This window comes from Centroberyx gerrardi, chromosome 7 (assembly GCF_048128805.1).
Source record: "Centroberyx gerrardi isolate f3 chromosome 7, fCenGer3.hap1.cur.20231027, whole genome shotgun sequence".
In the NCBI taxonomy this organism is placed as follows: Eukaryota; Metazoa; Chordata; class Actinopteri; order Beryciformes; family Berycidae; genus Centroberyx; species Centroberyx gerrardi.
In genome coordinates, this window is record NC_136003.1 from 10,457,214 (window position 1) to 10,476,196 (window position 18,983).

The window sequence follows — 18,983 nt, forward strand, 5'->3', positions numbered from 1 at the left end:
TTCATACACACATATGATATTTTTTTTAACCAAGCCACAGAGACCAGCTTGACCCATTTCTTTTGCAGCTGACCAAAATGATGAAAATGACGTCATGTTTTCGGTGATAATACGCCCCCTGCTGGACGAAGCCGACATCACCCCGTCCGTCCGTCCCTCCCCCTTCTCCCTGGTCCTCCTCCCCCCTCTGATCAACAACCAGCCTGATGATATGCTAGCTAAAGCTGCACACAGAGAAGCAAAATGGCCGATAGTAAACTAACCGATCACACAGCGTTTGACAGTCATCAAGAGGTTATGCATGTTTTGTTTACAGCTTGAGAATTACACTCGCGCAAAAAGGATACTCGCCTTTCCACATCTTTTTTCTATAATTAACATTTCGCCTTTCGGTGATGTCATTTCATATTCAATTTAGCCTTGAAAGCCTCGAAGAACTAGCTTGCTAAGCTAGCTAGCTTGCTAGCCTGCTAGCGTTAGATCTGCAAGAATTTTGCACAGAAGCACTTTATGTTGTATGTGATTCCTGAGGTGAGTATTCGTTGTTTTGATACTTTACCTAATGTAATGTGTTTAGTGGTTACTATTTATTTATGCGTTAATGTAACGAAACACATTCTGTGTTTTTTTATTTTTTTCAGTTTGAGAATAGCTTCGCTTGTAACGCGATGCGATGCCGAGGAAACGTCACTGAAGTTCGTCGTTTAATTTGGCCCTGTCAGTCACTACTAGCTAACGTTTGTACTAAGAAACGAGCTAGCTAGCAGGCGTCAGTCTGTTCCCTGCTCACGGTTGGCTTGTCAGCTGCGTCGTAGTGCCGACTGTAAAGTTAACCGCTGAAAATGTAAACGACTGTACTGGATTTGAAAATAAGGGACGTATGCGCGTGCTGGCTGCAATCAGCTCGTGCAAGTTTGATTCGTCGCGAGAAGACGCACCTTGCACGGGGACAGCTTACCGCCGCGAGCCTGGGTCTGGGCCACGGCGGAGGGTTCACCAGCTGCCTTAACAAGTTAGCTTACATTAGCTAGCTATAGTCCCGGGTCAAGCTCCTTTGGTGGCCCCGAGTACAAGCACAGCTATCTAACGCTGGCCTGTTATCTCCCTGAAAACCTTGACATTTGCTGTGAATGTGGCTGCAAACATTGGTATGTAGGTGTTCGCATACATTGCATCCGATTTTCAAAGGTAACTGATGTTAGCTGGTGCATTTATTTGGAATACAAAGAAGGGTTAATGCCAGGCGTTTAACGTTAGCTAAGTTAGCTTACATTAGCGCTCTGTGGCAGGCTGCTAATTATGTGCAGCTTAGCTAAGAGAAAGACTGCCTGTTCGTATTTACAGCTCACTACTGTGGAATCCCTTGTCAGATTTCCAATGTAATTGGCCCTCAAGCCTGAGCTAGTCTGTCCTGTATTTTGCTTTCCACAACAAAATCGGATTCACGTGACTTGTTTTGTGCATTTGCATATTTAATTATGAATCTGTGTCCTTTTCAACGTGTAGCACTGGAAAATCCTGTCACTAGTCTCACAATAATAATAATAGAATGGAAGCTAATATATTGTGTAACAGGGTAGTATCATTACAGTCCCTATCAACCCTACTATTATTCATAAGGAATATTCCTGACATGTTGTAGTACTTTCTGGGTCTCTTGTTTGGCTGCTGCCTGTGTTGCCTGTTGGTTGGAATTGCAATAGTTTGCTGGGTAATGAATTATGCAATGAGCAGCTAGGCTACCAAGGGCTGTTGGCAAGCTGTCTGCCTCTGGTTAACATTACAGTTCTTACAACATTAACTAACTGTGCAGGAATATATGTTGACAGTGATCTGATGAAACACATGTTATTCATTTTTAGTCAAAGTCTGTGTGAGAGAGTGAGAGAATGGGCATGCTTACGTGAACATTAAATGACTTTCAATGTGGCTTGACATGTAACATAAATAATTAAATGTTTATATTTTCTTTTTGTTTTCCCAGACAGGAGAATCAGGAAAGGGAACAGTAGTTCATGGAAGACAAGAAAAAGAAGAAAGAGGATAAAAAGAAAAGGGAAACCTCTCAGAAGGTAAAGGTGTGACTAAACCCCACAGTTTATTTTGCCTATATTTAAAAGCAAAAATCCATGTGCTATTCCTATTAACTTACTATTACTACTTAGCAGGCCAGGAATCTAACTTTTTCTTTTTGTCTACTGGTCACAGTGGCTGGTACATCTCAAAACTCACCGGCAATTCGATTTTTAGAGTAGGACCTCAAAATCATTGTTACCTACTTGCCAACTTGGCTAGTAAAGTAGACAGACATATCAGTTTTATTGGTATGGGTATGTGTTCTGCTTTGGAACTGTTTCTTCTTCTGCAATAATTGTTCGTTGATACAATGAAGTCATACACTGTCATTGGAGAAACTCCATGAAGTGTCCTTTAATGTCACAGGTTAGCATCACATTCTCTGGATCCTTGCTTTCAGAAAGAGTTGTTAATGTTTGCAAGTTATAAAATTAATTTCCAAGGTCATGAAAATAACATGTAAATTCCTTTCATAGGGTGTATTAAGCAGTGCCTTGCTAGCACTTTGTACAATTGCAAATTCTAATTAGGTCATAGTCTTATAGTCATTTCTTGAGGATGTATGTAGGTGGCATTCAGAAAACATGATTTTCCCGTAGATTTTTCTATCACATCACTGTAAGATTACCCTCTCCCTGACATTTGACTGACTGATTTCTGTAATTTCAGGTGCCAGAACAGAAAATCAAAGGTATGTTTTCTTTTTGTCGTCATCCCTCTCCTTCCTTTCTCCTTATCAGTCACCATTCCATATGAAAATCTAAGTGGTGTGATTTCTATCTTTTGTTGTCAAATACACTTTAATCAACAGTAGCCTGCCAATTATAGATCAAATTTGAAATTGATTTGTTCTCTTTATTTAATCAAACAAGAACACATCTTTTTGTACAGTGTAGACCTGGGAGAGTAATTGCAGTGGAAGGGAGGGTTCACACACACACTCACACCTGAGACTTTACATTCTTGCACTGTTGGACACTGAATTATTGAGGGAGGGGAGAGTGTCTCTCATTCACATAACATGTCCAGTCTTCTTTGACCCTTACCGTACTTGAGTCTAACAGTGACCCGCACGCTTCTTTATTCCTTGTCTTGTCTTCAGTGCCAGAATCAGCCAAGCCCTCCTCTACCCAGCCACTCGCCACCCCGGGCTCAGCGTCCCCAAGCCCTGGCCCTGCTCCCCCCTCGTCCCCCTGTCCTGGTGCAGCCGGGGTTTCTGCACAGGTCCCTCCCGGTGGCGGGAACAATGCAAAGCAGCGGGCTGCTGTGGCCAACGGACAGCCCTCCTCCTCCCCCTCTGGAAGTCAGACCTCCCAGCAGCAGCGCTACATGCCCAGGGAGGTTCCACCGAGATTTCGCTGCCAGCAGGACCACAAAGTGCTACTGAAGAGGGGCCAGCCGCCGCTGTCCTCCATGCTGCTGGGGGGAGGAGGAGGAGGAGGAGGAGGAGAAGGAGGTGGAGGAGGGGGAGGCGGAGGCAGTGGCCGGGGAGCCACCCCACCTCTCTCCTCACAGGGAGCAGATAACCCCAATGCAACCGCAGCTGGAGCCACAGGTGGGTTGATGCCGCAGGGCAGAAAAAGATAATCAAGGATTTGAACATCCTGTGTAGTTCAATGGGTAAAGCATGCCTCCAAGACCGCCAGAGTTCGATTTCCACTTGGGACACCCATATTAAAAATATTATGCATGCACTGTACGGTACAGTGCCTTGTATAAAAGCGCCCAACAGTCGGTATATGTTGTTGAATGGACTATATAGTCTATTCCTGATAATAAGCTATCATTCATCATCATCTAATTCTTTAGTAAATCAAATTAATCTTTAAGTTGTCAATGAATTATTTTTTCCCCCCCATCCAGATCCCAACCTGGGTTCATCCTCCCCTTCACCCCCCCATTCCTCCTCATCCTCATTATGTGTTGCTGCTCTGTCGTCTTCTTCTACTACTACTACTTCAACTTATGCAAATTCCACATGGGGGGCAGGCTCTGGCAGCCAGCCCTCCTCTCAGGGCTGGGAGAAGGTGATTGTGGATGGGACTGACCTGGAGGAGTGGCCTAGCATCCTAGGTGGGGCCAAATTGGGTTCCGAGGGGGTTGGTGGAGGGGGACGGGAGCAAGACTGCCCCAGTAACAACAACAGCAGTGCCTCATGGAGTGAGAGAAACATCCAGCAGAAGGGAGGAGCAGCAGGAGGAGCAGGGAACTCGGACAATCCTTCCCCGCCTCGCTCCTCTCCTCCTTCCTCCTCATCCTCACTCAATGAATGTGTCCAGTCAGGTGGCGTTGTGTGGGGCTCCTCCACCTCCTCTCAGGTGGAGGCCGGGCCAGGAGCAGCAGCATTTTACAATTCCAAAGTCTCCCATCTTCTTCCTGGGCCTCAGGAGAGCCCTGTGGGCAGCAGCAGCAGCGGGGTCCCTGGTGCCAATTTCAATCCCAACACCAACCCCTCCGCCTGGCCTGCCTTGGTGCAGGGTGGGACGTCAGCTTTGGCCAGCGAGGGCGTTCCTCTACACTCGTCCATTACTTCAGCTTCCCCGTTCTCTGCCAGCACCACCCTCATCACCACTCACTCTCTGTCGTCTGTGAATCAGGCTGGCCTCCATCAGCAGCACCCCGAGACGGCCGTGGGAGCCAGGAGTGGAGAACAGCAACAGCACTGGGGAGGCCTGGGGCCGGCGCTAGGTTCAGGAGGAGGAGCAATAGGAGCAGGGCCAGGACCAAATCAAGAAGGTGGTGATGGGAGGGACTATGGGGTTGCTGGTGTTGAAGGAGAGGGGAGTGGTAATCTTTCTGGCTCTTCATCTTCCTCATCTGCAGCCTCTTCCTCGTGGAGAGCCATGCCTCCAACCTCCTCTGACCCCAATACAGGTGCCTCGCAGACAGATGGGTGGGGTGGAGGAGGGGCTGGAGCTCAGGGGCAGGAGGGGAATGTGTGGGGCTTTGGTAGCCAGGGTGAGAAGGCAGGGTGGGGCAGGGGAAACGATGGTAGCTCAAATACCCCAGCGGTATCTCAGGGAGCTTGGGAAGGAGGGAGTTCAGAACCGGAGTGGGGTGGTCCAGCGGCAGGAGGAGGTGGTTCTGGTAACCTAGCAATAGGAAGTGGAAGAGGAGGAGGTGGGAGCAGCAACAGCAGCAGTAGTGGAGGCAGTGTAGGGGTTGGTGGCGGGGTTTCGCAGGACTCCGCCTCTCCAACATTTGCAACAATGACAAGAGCTTGGGACAATCAGAAAGGGGTGGAAAGTGGGGATGGAGGAGTGGGGGAGTGGGGTGGGGGAGGAGGGCAGGGTGGAGGAAGAGGAGGTGGAGGACCCTCGTCCTCTAGTGGAGGGGGGTCCATGGCTGGGAGTGGTGGAGGAGGGAGTAGTAGCGGACCTAACAATCAGAAGCAGGATCTCTCCTCTGTACGCCACCCCTCACAACAGACCCCCAACGCTGACGTGGCCTTACAGAGCATGCTCAGTCGATCTGACCTGGACCCCAGGGTTCTGTCCAACACTGGTTGGGGACAGACCCAGATCAGACAGAACGTGGCCTGGGACCTGGAGACCACAAAAGGAGGAGGAAACAGAAATGAAAGAAGCACTTCATCTTCCTCTGGATTCTCATCATTATCCATGAACACTACCACTAGTTGTGGTCCTGGGTACCAGTCTAACACAAGTTCAGTGACTTCTGATCCACCTGCTGGCGTCCATACGACCAACCTGAACTCTGGCCCTGCTTCAGTGAGGGACAGCTGGGATGGCGGTGCTACACAGTCCGCCCGTGGTCCTCACATGCCTGGTAGCACCATGAGGAAGCCTGGATCGCCAGCGGAAGATGCAGAGGGCAACCAGGGGAAGGCAGCTGGTGGCTGGGGTGATATACCGCCTGAGAGCCAGGGCAAAGGCTGGGGGAGTAAAGAACAAGAATGGGGGGATCGCAGAGGAGGAGGAGGAGGGGGAGGGGGAGGGAACTGGAGAGACTTAGGAGAACAGGGTAGTGGGTGGGCAGGTGGTCCAGAGGATAAAGGGACAAGAGGATGGAAGGAGATGGGAAGAGGAGAGGCAGGAGGTTGGGGAGGACAACGTGGGGGGGGGGGAGACTGGGGACAGAGAGACTCCAAACCTGGAGGGGGGTGGGGAGATGGGCGAAGCAGGGGTGGAAGCAACTCTGATGAGGGATCCTCCTGGGGTAACTTGGATGAAGGAGGATCTCAGAGAGGAGGCTGGGGAGGAGAAGATGTGGGTGGTGGCAAACCCCACCAGGACTGGGGCAGCGTCAAGCCACACACAGCAGCAGCAGCAGCAGCAGCACAGATACCAAACAGCCAAGTGGCAACAATGAAAGCCCCAAATCAACAGCAGCACCAATCACAGGGCCAGCAGCCACCAGGAGGATCCATGCAAGGAGGGTGGGGCGGCCGGTCCAATGTTGGAGATGGTGGTCCACCATCCAAGAATCAGAACCAAAGTTCGGGCTGGACCTCCGGCCCGATCCCCCAAATCCCCGGAGGTGGGGGTGACTCCCTGGAGCCCAGTGGCTGGGAAGAGCCCTCCCCTCAGTCCATTAGCCGCAAAATGGAGATCGACGATGGCACTTCAGCCTGGGGAGACCCCACTCGCTATAACAGCAAGAATGTGAATTTGTGGGACAAGAACAATGCCACACCTGGCCAAGGCCATGGTCAGCAGGGCCCCCCGCCGTCCCTGCAGCAACAGCCACCTAGAAGGCAGCAGGGGATGCAGCCCAGCAGGGACACAAACCCTGGCAATGCTGCAATGGGTAAGCCAAAGGCAAAATTATTCCTAGTTGGATCAACACATACTGGTTTTTGTAAGCAGCAACCACATGAGCTTTTGCATCTGTATTTAAAGTGTTTTATTCTACATTGTTATCCATTTTGGGTTAAAAAAAAAGTGAGTAGTGAGACATTTAATAACTATCTTTTACTTTCATGCCATCACTTTATAAGAATAGATGATCATTTTAAGTTGCAGATACCTCATGGTGAAATGAAACTCTTCATTAGTGAGGAACCACAGCAGTAGAGCAGAGAAATCTTTTTGTACCATAGTGCCAATGTCAACCTCACTGAAAAGGCTCATTGTCATCAAAATCACACACTCGCTTAACTTGCTATTTTACTCCGGTACATGCTAAAGCTTAGAGCTCAATCTTGTCCTTTCCCAGGCCCAGGTATGTGGGGAGGAGGTTCACAATCTGTGGACAACGGTACGGCTGCCTGGGGGCAGTCGTCAGATGCACCGACAAGCTGGGGTGACCAAGATGAACCTGGCAAAGCCTCTGGCTGGGTGAACCCCACACCCAACCCTGGCAAATCTGGTAAGTGTTTGAACTCTGCATTTGTGCTGCTCAACATGTTTTTGATCCATGACACAGTGCCTCATATCAAGAAACCAAATTACAGTTGGTCTTAAAAACATCTTCCAGGTCTCTCATTTTGAATAGGTTTCAGCATCTTTCAACCAACAATTCCAAACGCATCGAAATATAAATAAATGACCAATATTATTGTAACCCTCTGTTTTTATTTTTGGCACAGGCACCAAGTCAATGGAAAGCTGGGGTGGGAAGGGTGAGGGCTCTGTGGCGGCTTCCCGGCACTCCAGCTGGGACGAGGAGGATGACGGTGGCGGTGGGGTCTGGAACAACACTGGCTCCCAGGGAAGTAGCTCCTCCTTCAACTCTGGAGGCTGGGGCCAAAGTCATGGTGGAAAGAGAGGCAACATCAAGGTAGGGAAAAGGGAGTTCCAGGACACGCAAACCAGTTTATGGCCTTTATTCTCTTGGCTTATTATATAAAAATGTTTCCCGCCAGCTACTTTATTATTGGATTTGTCACTGCCAAGATAAAAAATTGATGACATGGCTATCTTATGTTTAGTAATATCAGAAATATTTAATCGATTCTTTGCCAGTTTTTTGTAATGCAACAGAGGCTTTTTCCTCTTAATGTTTTCCTCCATATTGACTAATACTTGTTTTTTTGTTTTTTAAATTACATTTTGTGACTGAATGGAATATTTGATTTTCTTCCCCGAAGGGTGGAGGAGGGGACAACTGGATGAACCCAATGTCACGTCAGTTCTCAAACATGGGTCTCCTGGTAAGATATCGATTCATTAAGAAGAATCATCCAAACATGTTAGTATCTTTCTACTTTGTCCTGATAAACACCTGTTGACTGAAGGTTCTATCTCATAAGTCAGCTGAGTGTGCTTGGTTGACTCTTTTCAAGTTGTGGCTTAGGCCTTCCACTGTGTACCAGGAACAAAGGAGTGCAAACTTTTCAAAGTATTACACATAGACATATGCAGCTGTTTGTTGGTAAACTGTAATAAATAGCAATATGTTATTCACTTCTAATTTTCCTTTTAACTCTCACACTGCCATTTTGCCTTTTGAGAAATTCTCAAATAACTTTTAATCGATCACAACTCAGTTATATAACCAACATTGAGAATGACGTTATGAAGGATGGATTATCAATCAGGCCTGTATGATTGTTTTGTGTACGATAGCAACGTCTGTTTCTCAAGGTCTTTTTTTTCTAGTGATAATAACTTGGTCTGTTTCCTAGGGTGATGACCCGAGTGTTGACAAGAAGATGGAAGGAGACAAGAGAGGAATGAACGACTATAACGGAGAGATGCGGAGGGGAGGAAGAGGTGGAGGCTACCGCATGCCTGGTTCCAAAGAGATGGGTGGTGTCGACATGGGGCCCTATGGTGAAAAGGTATCGGGCTGCTTTATTATAGCAAGAGCTCTTGAACGTGCCCTTGAAACTGTTTAACAGTGCTTCCATGGTCTATTGATAAGCCCTTCTAGCAGAATCTAATGCATATTCCTCATTGTAATGCTGGTTGACATTTGCCACAGTGCTAGCCAATATCAAGTAGCTTTAGAGACCCTGTCATTTTCTAAGCTATTATTTTACATTATTTCTTCCCTTTATTTCATCATTATTCATTCATTAACTACATGGATATTAAATTCTAACTCCTGTTTTCACAAAGCAAGGTTGTTGTGCTAACTTGGAAGGAGGGGTTGAGTTTAGAGCAGACCACAGAAAAAATATAACAAATTAATGTACTGTAATAAAGTACTACAATAATATGTATAGTAAATAATTGTATACTATTCTAGTAGAATGGGTTAATATATTATCCTGTTCTGTTGTGCTCTGCTCTAGATGGGTGGCCATGGAGTGTTTGGTGGCAGTGGTGGAGGGATGCCTCAGCCTCGAGGGATGCACCAGCCTGGCATGCATCCCATGAACCCCTCCCAGGGGTTACGTGCTCAAGTGCCTCATCAGTTCCTGTCTGCTCAGGTCTGTTTACTTTTCCCTCTGCTATTTTGGGGTACAGTGAATACAAATGTGTTGTATGTAAAACAGGGGAACAGTCTTCTGGCGACGTTAGACTCGCATAAACAAGAGTTTTGGTTGTTTTTTTCTATTCGTATAGTTTTGAACAGTATTGCCCATAATGCTGACGTTGTACAACATAAATAGTTTTGAAGTGATATGCAGTAATTAATAGTAATATCATATAATCCATTTTGGTTGGCGGTCTTTTACCAGATGGTTTGTTAGCGAAGCTTGCTATCTTTAGCTAACATAGAGAAACCGGAAGTGAAGCTGAATTATTTAACTTATCATTCTGCTATTTTGCAATTTGCCTTATCCACATGGCAGCCATGTTTGATTTACATCATACTCTGGGTAGAAAACACTACACGGAAGACAGCAAAGCAGATACAAACAATGTAAACAATGTCAGACTCAAAGGGCCTTTGGACAAAGAAATTTAAAATATAAGGCAAATTTATCCTTCAATATCACTGAGATGAGCATGGTCTAGGTCTGATTGTGTAAGTTTTAGCCTATAACTAGTTTTAACAGTATCAGTTTTAACTGGCTAAAGCCACCTGACGTTAGCTAGCAGACATGGCTAACATGAACAATGTGACTGCTAATGGACTGGTGAACCACTGGTGTGACCAGGCGCTATCTTTCACATCATCAGTGTTTCCTTAAAACCATTTGCTGTTGCCTTTGATTTCGGGGTATTAGGTAATTTGGACGCCAGCTCTGCACATCACTCAACAAGGACAATTTTGATGTATATTTTAATTTATGTTTAAGACTGGTTGAGTTTGCCATTGGTTACATCTGATTTGCAGTCTTCTGCATAGCGTTTCCCACCATGAGTATGACGTAAATCAAATATGGCCAGGTCTTGCCGTTAGCCGTGCTACAATAACACTGAACGTGGGCAAGAATTCTTTAGAACATTGTCCGCTCACCGTAGAACCAGACTGGCCCAGCCGCATCTAAGCACACCTAGTCTTGTTTTTCTAAATCCAACCCAAGATAATTTGTGTGTGTGTTCTTCATTGTCATTACTCATGGCTAGTTTTGTTACTGTAAGGTGTCCATCTCAATCAGCCATATTGAAATTGGTTCCTGTGACCTGCAGGTGCCGGGCCCTATGCTGAAGCAGATGCCCTCTCCTGGTGGCAGTGTGGGTGGAGTGGTCGGTGGAGTAGGAGGTGTTGGTGGTGTGGGAAGTGTCGGAGGCGTTGGTGGTGTTGGTGGAGGGGTGTTCCCTCCTCAGCTGTCCCCACAGCAGCTAGCAATGCTCAGCAACATTTACCCCCACGTGCAGCAGTTCCATCTGGTAAGTGCTTAAATGTCAGATTGATTGGTTGATGGATGGATTGATCATATTTAAATAAATGACATTTTGCTGTTGACTGTATTGTAAAAAGGTCTACTTTCGTGCAGCTTCATACTGGTATATCTTAAAATATGCGGTAAATCGCCCCAGTCCTAACAATGTGAAAGGAATATCTGTATGTGAGCGCTGACCTGTATCTTCTTTTACTTCTCCCTCCCCCTCTCTGCCTGCCAACCCACAGGCTTGTCAGCTCTTGCTACAGCAGCAGCAACAACAACAGCAGCAGCAGCAGCTCCTGCAGAACCAGAGGAAGTTCCCTCAGCCTCAGCCTCTCAGGCAGCAGCCGGACCCACAGCAGGTTAGCCAGCTTATATTCTACTGACTGCAGCCTAATGGAAAGTGGGCCTGGGTCAAGTGGTATCCGTAAATATTTGGTAGCGTGTGTTAGCGAGTTGTTAATATTTCCATGCACCAATCTCGCCAGGACAAATTTGTGAACATTTAGTGTTCTTCACAGATTAAAATGATTCTGATTAATTTATGAACCTTGTCCTCCTCAGCTGGCAAGGATCATGGCTATTCTGCAGCAGCAGAGGCAGCATCAGCAGGGAGGAGTAGGAGGAACAGCAGCAGGAGGGAGCTCCAAACTCTCCCCCTCTCACCTGGGAGGAGGCACATCCAAACAGCCCATGGTTGACCCCCTTCCCCACCCTGGAATGGGCGGCCCCTTATCAGACCTTCATGCCAAAACACAGGGGATGTACTCGGGTGAGTCCAATAGGCAAGAGTTACATGATTGGTTTGACTCAGTAGGCTCCATAGGTCAGATGTGATGGATACAGAGTCAAGTCTGCTGTATAGATAACTGTCTAGCTTGCATACCACAGGACATGCACCTAATCTATCTGGATTTTTACATTTTATTTTGGGTCTCAAGTTGCACATTCATTTTTAGTAGTATATGTTAGGCTCATAAGATGTTAGCTGTAGACTCATGGTTTAGGGGACATAAAGTCAACAAATCCAGATAGATTAAGCACATATAGGAATATATCTGCTCCTTGGAAATGGTGTTGGCATGCAACCCTGGCCTGAACTGACCCCGCTCCCCACCAATATCGGAGGCTCACTACCATACAGCTGGTCTGTTTGTTTGTTTGTTCTCTCTGCCCACTCAGTAGGCAGTCCAATACAAGCCATCTATAGAGATATATCCATCTAATTTGTATAAACACCGGCACATGTTGCCTTGGCAATCACTGTTGCCGCAATGACTGTTCTCCATTTTAATCAGCCTGGCCTTCAGTACATTGTGTTCAGTGTCATCAGCATTGCACTGACTCTGGGGCTGTTTTGAAAAAACATTGCCCACCAGCTCGGCCCGCTGTATTGAATTGAACATCAGGGCAATGCAATCTGCCCCTAAATGTTTGTGTTTACGGTGTTGTTTTTCTCCTGTCAGGGCTCGCCCCTGGTGGTAACCTGTCAGGACTGGAACTGGGTTCCATGATGGGAGGAATGGGAGGGATGAAGGATGCAGGAGGACAGCAGTCCCGCTTCAAGTGGATGATGGAGGGACACTCGCCAGCCCCGTCACCCCCCGACACAACCCTTCACAAGAATGGTAGGTTGACAGATGGTTCATAACATGATTCTTGCAAAGGTAAGATTCACACTACTAGTGCAGTGCCCGTTCGCCCCGCTGCTGCACAGAGTGCTGTTCGCCCCGCCCCACTGCTGCACAGAGCGCTGTTCGCCCCGCCCCACTGCTGCACAGAGCGCTGTTCGCTTGTTTATTCAAAGTTTATTAATATTGAACGCGTCGCGTGTCGCAACACTTTCCGACACTGCACGACCGTGGGTCCCCAGCAATACACCCGCCAAGTGTGAAGTAGATCGGACAAACAGTTCTCGAGATATGCGAAGGACACACTCACATACATACAGACAGAGATTCTTTGCTTTATAGTATGATGAGAATTCACGCCTTCCATCCTGTCTTCAACTTGGTTCTATTTGCATTCGTAATCATCTTCGTTCACAATGTATTAAGCATTGTATTGTATTGAATGTTTTGAAACATATTCATGTCAATCTGTTTGACCTTATTTCTCTCTTGTGTGTCATTCCCAAGGCCCTTTACCCAACCCTATAAAGGCAAGAGGAGGTTCCCCTTACTCCCAGTATGAAATGCTGGGTGGTGATGGTCTGGGAATGCCCCCTCAAGGCCCTGCAGACAACTGGCACAGGACTCCTGGGAGCAAGATGGGCAACAAACCTGGCACATCCAGCTGGCCTCCAGGTAACTGCTCCTTTCTCCGCCTGTTGTTACTGTAGGACAATAAATTAGGAATAGATGATGATGTGGCAAAATTTCAATTCAACTGAGACTCAAATACTGGGGTACCATACGTTTGTAATGGAGAAATTTTGCCATCCTGGCCAATTTTTTTTGAACATGTGCATACTGACTGGGAACTTCTCCATCTCTGAGGCCACTGTGCTGTGCTCATTTTAGTACCCCGACGTAAAGCAAACAAGAACAAACTAGCCAGTGTTGTATAATCTATAACCAATTTGCCAGTGTCTTATTATCTGTGGTTTGCCACAGAAACATACTATTGTTCCATTATCTCCCAGTTCATCCTAGGGTTAGGATTAGAAGGTTGAGTCAAATTGTCCATAAACAAACATATCAGTAGACCAGCCCAGCTTCATCCACAGGAATTTGATTATGTTCTTTTGAAGTTTGAGTTTGAATTTTTACAATGTTAGGCAAATATACACATCATTTCACCCCAACCAATGAGTTGTCTGTGTTATTGTCACGATGACAGAGTTCCAGCCTGGTGTGCCCTGGAAGGGGATCCAGAGTGCTGGAGACCCAGAGTCCGACCCCTACATGACCCCTGGCAGTGTTCTGGGCTCCCCAGGACCCCCGAGCCTCAACGACTCTGACCACCAGTTACTGCGAGACAACATAGGTACTTCACTGAATGTGTCATAGTGAAATTAAACGTTATAATGACCATCAGTGTTAGGTTCCTTGAGTTGCTTTCTATCACCAGATTCCTTTCTCTCTGCTGTCGTTTTAAAGCGTTGCTTACCAGTCTAAAATAAAGAATTCCTAAGAGTTCCTATTTTGTCCCAAATGAAAGCAAAGAGCAGAGTGTAGGGACTGATAATTGTAATGGCATTAGTCAACCTTTTTTGACCAGCATTGGCATGAAGCTGGATGACTGAAAGCATTTTATTAAAATACGTTAAACATTTGTGTAGTATTCAACTCAAGTACAGTTGCCAAGAGGTTCTTCTGCACATTATGTTGAGATCTATTGTTAGGCCACAGTTCATCCCTATGAAGGTTGAGCATAAGACTAAACTCGTCTAATACACTATTGTTCCAGAATATTTTTTTAGCACACTATTACTGTTTTTATTGCAGGATGCATTGCAATGATATAACGTCATTATGTTTTGCAGGGCCAAACCCCTCCCTCAACACCTCGCTGCCTTCACCTGGTGCCTGGCCCTACAGTGCCTCAGACAGCCCCCTCGGCAATGCACACAGCACAGGTCATTTTTTCTTTTTTTTCTTTATTTTTTACTCTTTAATCTCTCTCATGTCTTTAATTTGCTCTGTCTTTCTTTGTTTTTCTTTTTTTTTGTGTTTCTCTCTCTCTACAATTGTCTTTCAGTCCTTTGCACTACATTTTTCTAGTGCACTAGTAGTGTCTTTTCTAGATAGATTCAAAGTGAGTTAGCTGCACTGTGTCCTCTCCACTCCCATTTCTGTGGTCTGTTTGTTAAAACTTTCCCCCCTCTTTCCCCCACCTCCCCATTTCCTCTTCAGCAAAGTACTCGGAGTACAAGCCCAGCTGGCCCCCAGAGCCCATCGGACACAACAAGCTGTGGAAGACCAATCGCAACAGCTCGCAGCTGCCACGCCCCCCACCTGGTTTAACCAGTCAGAAGCAGGCCTCGCCCTCCCCATGGGGCAGTGGAGGCCCGCGGTTGGCCAGGGGCTGGGGAGGGGGCGGTGTTAACCAAGACTCAAGATTTGGGCCAGGTACTGTTTACAATTTCTGAAGAAAATGGGAGAAGAATTAACACTTTCATAACCATTTGTCAACTTAAAACCTCACTATTTATAGAGGGAGCCCTTTTTATGTGTTGATGTTATGATGCCTCAGGAACTGAAATATCTAACTAGCACACAGCGTTATGTAAGCTAGTATAAAAGCTGTCATCATATAAATAAAACTGTCTTTAGCGTCCTCTTCGTGTTCGTCTTCAGCTATGATGTCCTCACTAATTGTTTCCTTCCTTATACCTTCTCTCTTTCCTTTTTCTCTCCCTTTCTCCCTTTCCTTTGTAGGCTCAGCTTGGAGTGATGGTGTGGCCTCCAGAGGCAGCTGCTGGTTGCTGCTGAGCAACCTGACCCCTCAGGTAGGGAGGAAGGAAAAGAGGGAGGGAGGGAAGGATTAAAGGAGAGGGAGAGACCCTGAGGAGAGATGAAAGATCCAATATGCAGAGATATAGTAGAGTGAGTGACTATCGGAGAGAGTGCTGTAGGAAGGCAGAGGGAGAGCAGAATGGTAAAATATTAACAATGTCACCACCAGTGAACCTATGGGCTGTAAAGTGAGAGAGTGCAGAAGGGTGAGGAAAAGAAGTGACAGGGGAGTACGCTGTGAGGGCAATTTAGAATTTTAATGTTCTCACAACCCTTCATCGGAGCAGAATTTATCATGGCTATAAAATAAAATGGCTGCCCAGACAGATTGGCCAGGGTTTGAATTTGAAAGCATTAAACCGCCGTTCTCATTCATCAGTATTCCCCTTCAGTCTATCTTATGCAAATGGAAGGGAATGATGCGTGACCCAGACGTAATTGGATTGTGAAGTTGGATGATCCATTTAATCAATTAGGGATTGCACAAATGACTCTGGCAAGGAAGGGCTGCTCTGGGAAAAACGTAGGATGGAAAATGTTTAATTATGCAGCCTAGACACTTTTTTGTCTTATTTAAATTTTTTTACAGTAATGCACTTGAGCCCTCTTCCGCGCACGTGTGCACACACAAGTTCGCACACGCGCATACACACACATCTCCCCTCCGAAGTTCACTGTGACAGAATTACATACCCAAACAGTGACAATGTACAATCTCACTACATATTTTATAGATATATGGCTCTTCATACACATAATTGTTGTATAACCTGTTGGACTCCCTGACCTTTCCCGGTCACCATAAATTGATGGCTTAATACTGAGGACAATTAGCATTGTCACATCTCTCTCTCTCTCTCTCTGTCTCTCTCTCTGTCACTCACTCACACACACACACACAATGGCCTACACTTAACCTGTGTTCCTCTGTCTTTCCCTGTAGATCGATGGCTCCACGCTGAGGACTATCTGCATGCAGCACGGCCCCCTGCTGACCTTCCACCTCGGCCTGACCCAGGGCAGCGCTCTGATTCGCTACAGCAGCCGACAGGAAGCAGCCAAGGCCCAGGGTGCACTGCACATGTAGGTTAACCTATAACTTCAGCAAACCCCCTATTTTACGTCCCAACTTTTTTCTCTCTCATACTTGCAAGTGAACATGTTTCAACAAATCAGTCAGCAAAATGATGTTTATCTCTCGACGGACTAGACAGAGAACTGGATAATGCACATTCTGTAATTCTCATTCAAAGTACTACTGTTCAATAATCTAAAGCCCCATCTTGTATGCTTTTTTGTTTGTTTGTTTTTAAACTCTCTCTCAGGTGTGTTCTGGGCAACACCACAATCCTGGCGGAGTTTGTGAGTGAGGAAGAAGTCGCGCGCTATTTTGCACATTCCCAGGCTGGAGGGGCAGAGGGGGCCAGCTCAGGAGGGGCGGCAGCCGGTGGGGCGCAGGGGTCGTCTGGAACAGGCACTGCTGTGGCCAGCAGTGGAGGCAGCTCCCCAGGGAGTGAGCGGGGTGCAACGGGCACAACTACGGGTGGAAACGGAAACAGTGGCGGAGGAGGTGGCGGAGCAGCGGTTCTAGGTAGCGTGGGGTCCTCCAGCTCCGGCTGGCAGAGTCTGGATGGTACAGGCAGTTCTTCAGAAGCCTCTTCGGCCCAAGGACCCGGGCTGGGCATATTCTCCCAGTGGAGCACCAACGGGGCAGGGGAGGGAGGCGGAGGAGGAGGTGTCGGGGGAGTGGAGTCCGGGAGGTCTGGGCTCTGGGGCGGCGTGACAGCGGGCTACCCCAGCAGCAGCCTGTGGGGCGCACCGCAAATGGAGGAAAGGCACCAAATGGACAGCCCTGCCGCTTTGTTGCCCGGCGACCTGTTGGGGGGAGGGGCTGATTCCATCTGATGAGCCCCCTCCATTTCTAAGTGTAGGTTTAGACACACTGATACAACAACATACACTGGGAAACATATGTACTTACTATAGCACACACACACAAACACATTTACATGGTATGCATATTAATGTACTACACATATACACACACATGCATACACATACATAGTATGCATATTAATGTACACACACATATAGCAGAAATGTGAGACATGCTTACACACATTCTCGTGGCCAGACTTAAGCTATTATATAAACAAATGCAGGGACTGTTAGATGTGTATACGGCCTTTTTCCACAGATGAAGATTTCAACTGCTTAGACTTGAACCTGAAAAAGAATGAAAAGTCAGTTGGTCTGAAAGACTTGACTGGATTGCAATGTGCTTAGTAAATAGGGGACTTTTCAACAGATTTACATACACATGCACACACCAAATACAGACGAGCCTTCAGACAGGTGGGCACTGTAAACAGCATTACCTTCATCGTATAAGAGAACTTAAAACTACTACATGATGTGAGGTGAAAGTGCAGTTTGTATTCATGTCCCTTAAAAACGGAGACTGAATCCAAACACATGCAAACACACAGCTCTGATTGACGACAGAACTGTATCTTACTGTGTATGTTAAGTTTGTTTTTCTGTTTGTTTGTATGTATGGTTGTTTTAATTTTTTGAACAGTGGAAATATTGAAAAATGTCATTGTTCTGTTTTCAAAATGCTGACCTCCTACTGTTGTATCTCTCACGCACTCTTTCTCTGTTATTCTCTCTCAATCACGTTTGTTACTGTTGCAATGATAAATGTTGAATTGCTGGCAGTTTGAGGCTATGTTGCATTTCTCCATGTGTCTGATACTGTGCACAGTATCACACACAGTATGTGAACGTGCGTATGAGTGAGACTGAGACCAAGTTAGTGGGTTAAACCACCGCCGTTGGTATGCGTGTGAGAATGTGAGGAAATGTGTGTGCGCATGTTACTGCCTGTCATAAATGTGGGCAAGGCTGCTTACCATACAGAAGGTCTATACAAAAATGTTTTGAGTGCATTCGGTATACTGCTGACTGTGTGTTCAAGAAATATTGGCACTAATGCTTTGTTTTTTTTCTCTCATTTTAAGTTGTGTGTTTGTTTTTTTAGCAGACTTGTCTTTTTTTATCGTCCGACCTGCAATAATAAAAAAGAACATTTTAAAGACACAAAGAGCTGAAGGCATATGCGTTGAGAAAATGGACATGCCAAATCTTATCAAACTGTGTGGAGTGGGTGGGAGGGGTGGGACGGGTTGTTTACAGATGCAGAGTAAGAGTTACCGTACGTTTTTATGTTTTGTTGTTGTGTATTCGTTTTAAATTAAGACAGGCTTTAACACTCCTGTTCAGTGTTTTCGTTTTGAGATTTTACAAAGGAAAAATTTATTTAAACAAATGAGAACAAGATTAATAATAAAGATGAAAGTATTGGCTTCTAAATTTGTCCTGTGGTCATTTCTGAGAGGTTTTTTTTGTGTGCATTTGGGTTTCTATCTTTGTAACACAAACACAGTGCTTGGGGTTTTTCCACATGGAGCACTTTCCATGTTAAGCCAGCCCTGTTTAGAAATGGCTGCCTGTCTGTTCCTGTAAACACCTTTGAAGATCTCCAAGTGACTTGACAGTATAACAGTATCCTCTATATGCAAACAATTCAACATTGTATAAAGTCAGTCAAAAGAACATTCACAACAGCCAATCCTTGTGATGGGGTCATGTGGTCTGTCAGTGCAGGAGTTTGACGATGCATGGAGAGTTTTACTGATTATGAGAAATCATGCTTTGTGGATGATAAGGTGATGAGCACGATGAAAAAATGACACAGA

General features: G+C 46.2%; 1 protein-coding gene across 1 annotated transcript; it reads left to right on the forward strand.

Annotated features, from left to right (window-relative positions):
- The first annotated feature begins 253 nt into the window (after positions 1-253).
- On the forward strand, positions 254-18,572 carry tnrc6bb.1 (trinucleotide repeat containing adaptor 6Bb.1). Its single transcript, XM_078284879.1, has 21 exons — positions 254-531; positions 1,985-2,072; positions 2,746-2,767; positions 3,179-3,631; positions 3,940-6,846; positions 7,255-7,407; positions 7,628-7,818; positions 8,129-8,191; positions 8,666-8,821; positions 9,278-9,415; positions 10,566-10,766; positions 11,008-11,124; positions 11,327-11,534; positions 12,229-12,390; positions 12,901-13,068; positions 13,604-13,750; positions 14,250-14,342; positions 14,620-14,835; positions 15,145-15,215; positions 16,166-16,305; positions 16,548-18,572. Exons 2-21 carry the CDS (start codon positions 2,016-2,018, stop codon positions 17,125-17,127), a joined length of 6,243 nt encoding a protein of 2,080 aa, XP_078141005.1. The 5' UTR covers positions 254-531; positions 1,985-2,015; the 3' UTR covers positions 17,128-18,572.
- The last annotated feature ends 411 nt before the right edge of the window (positions 18,573-18,983 follow it).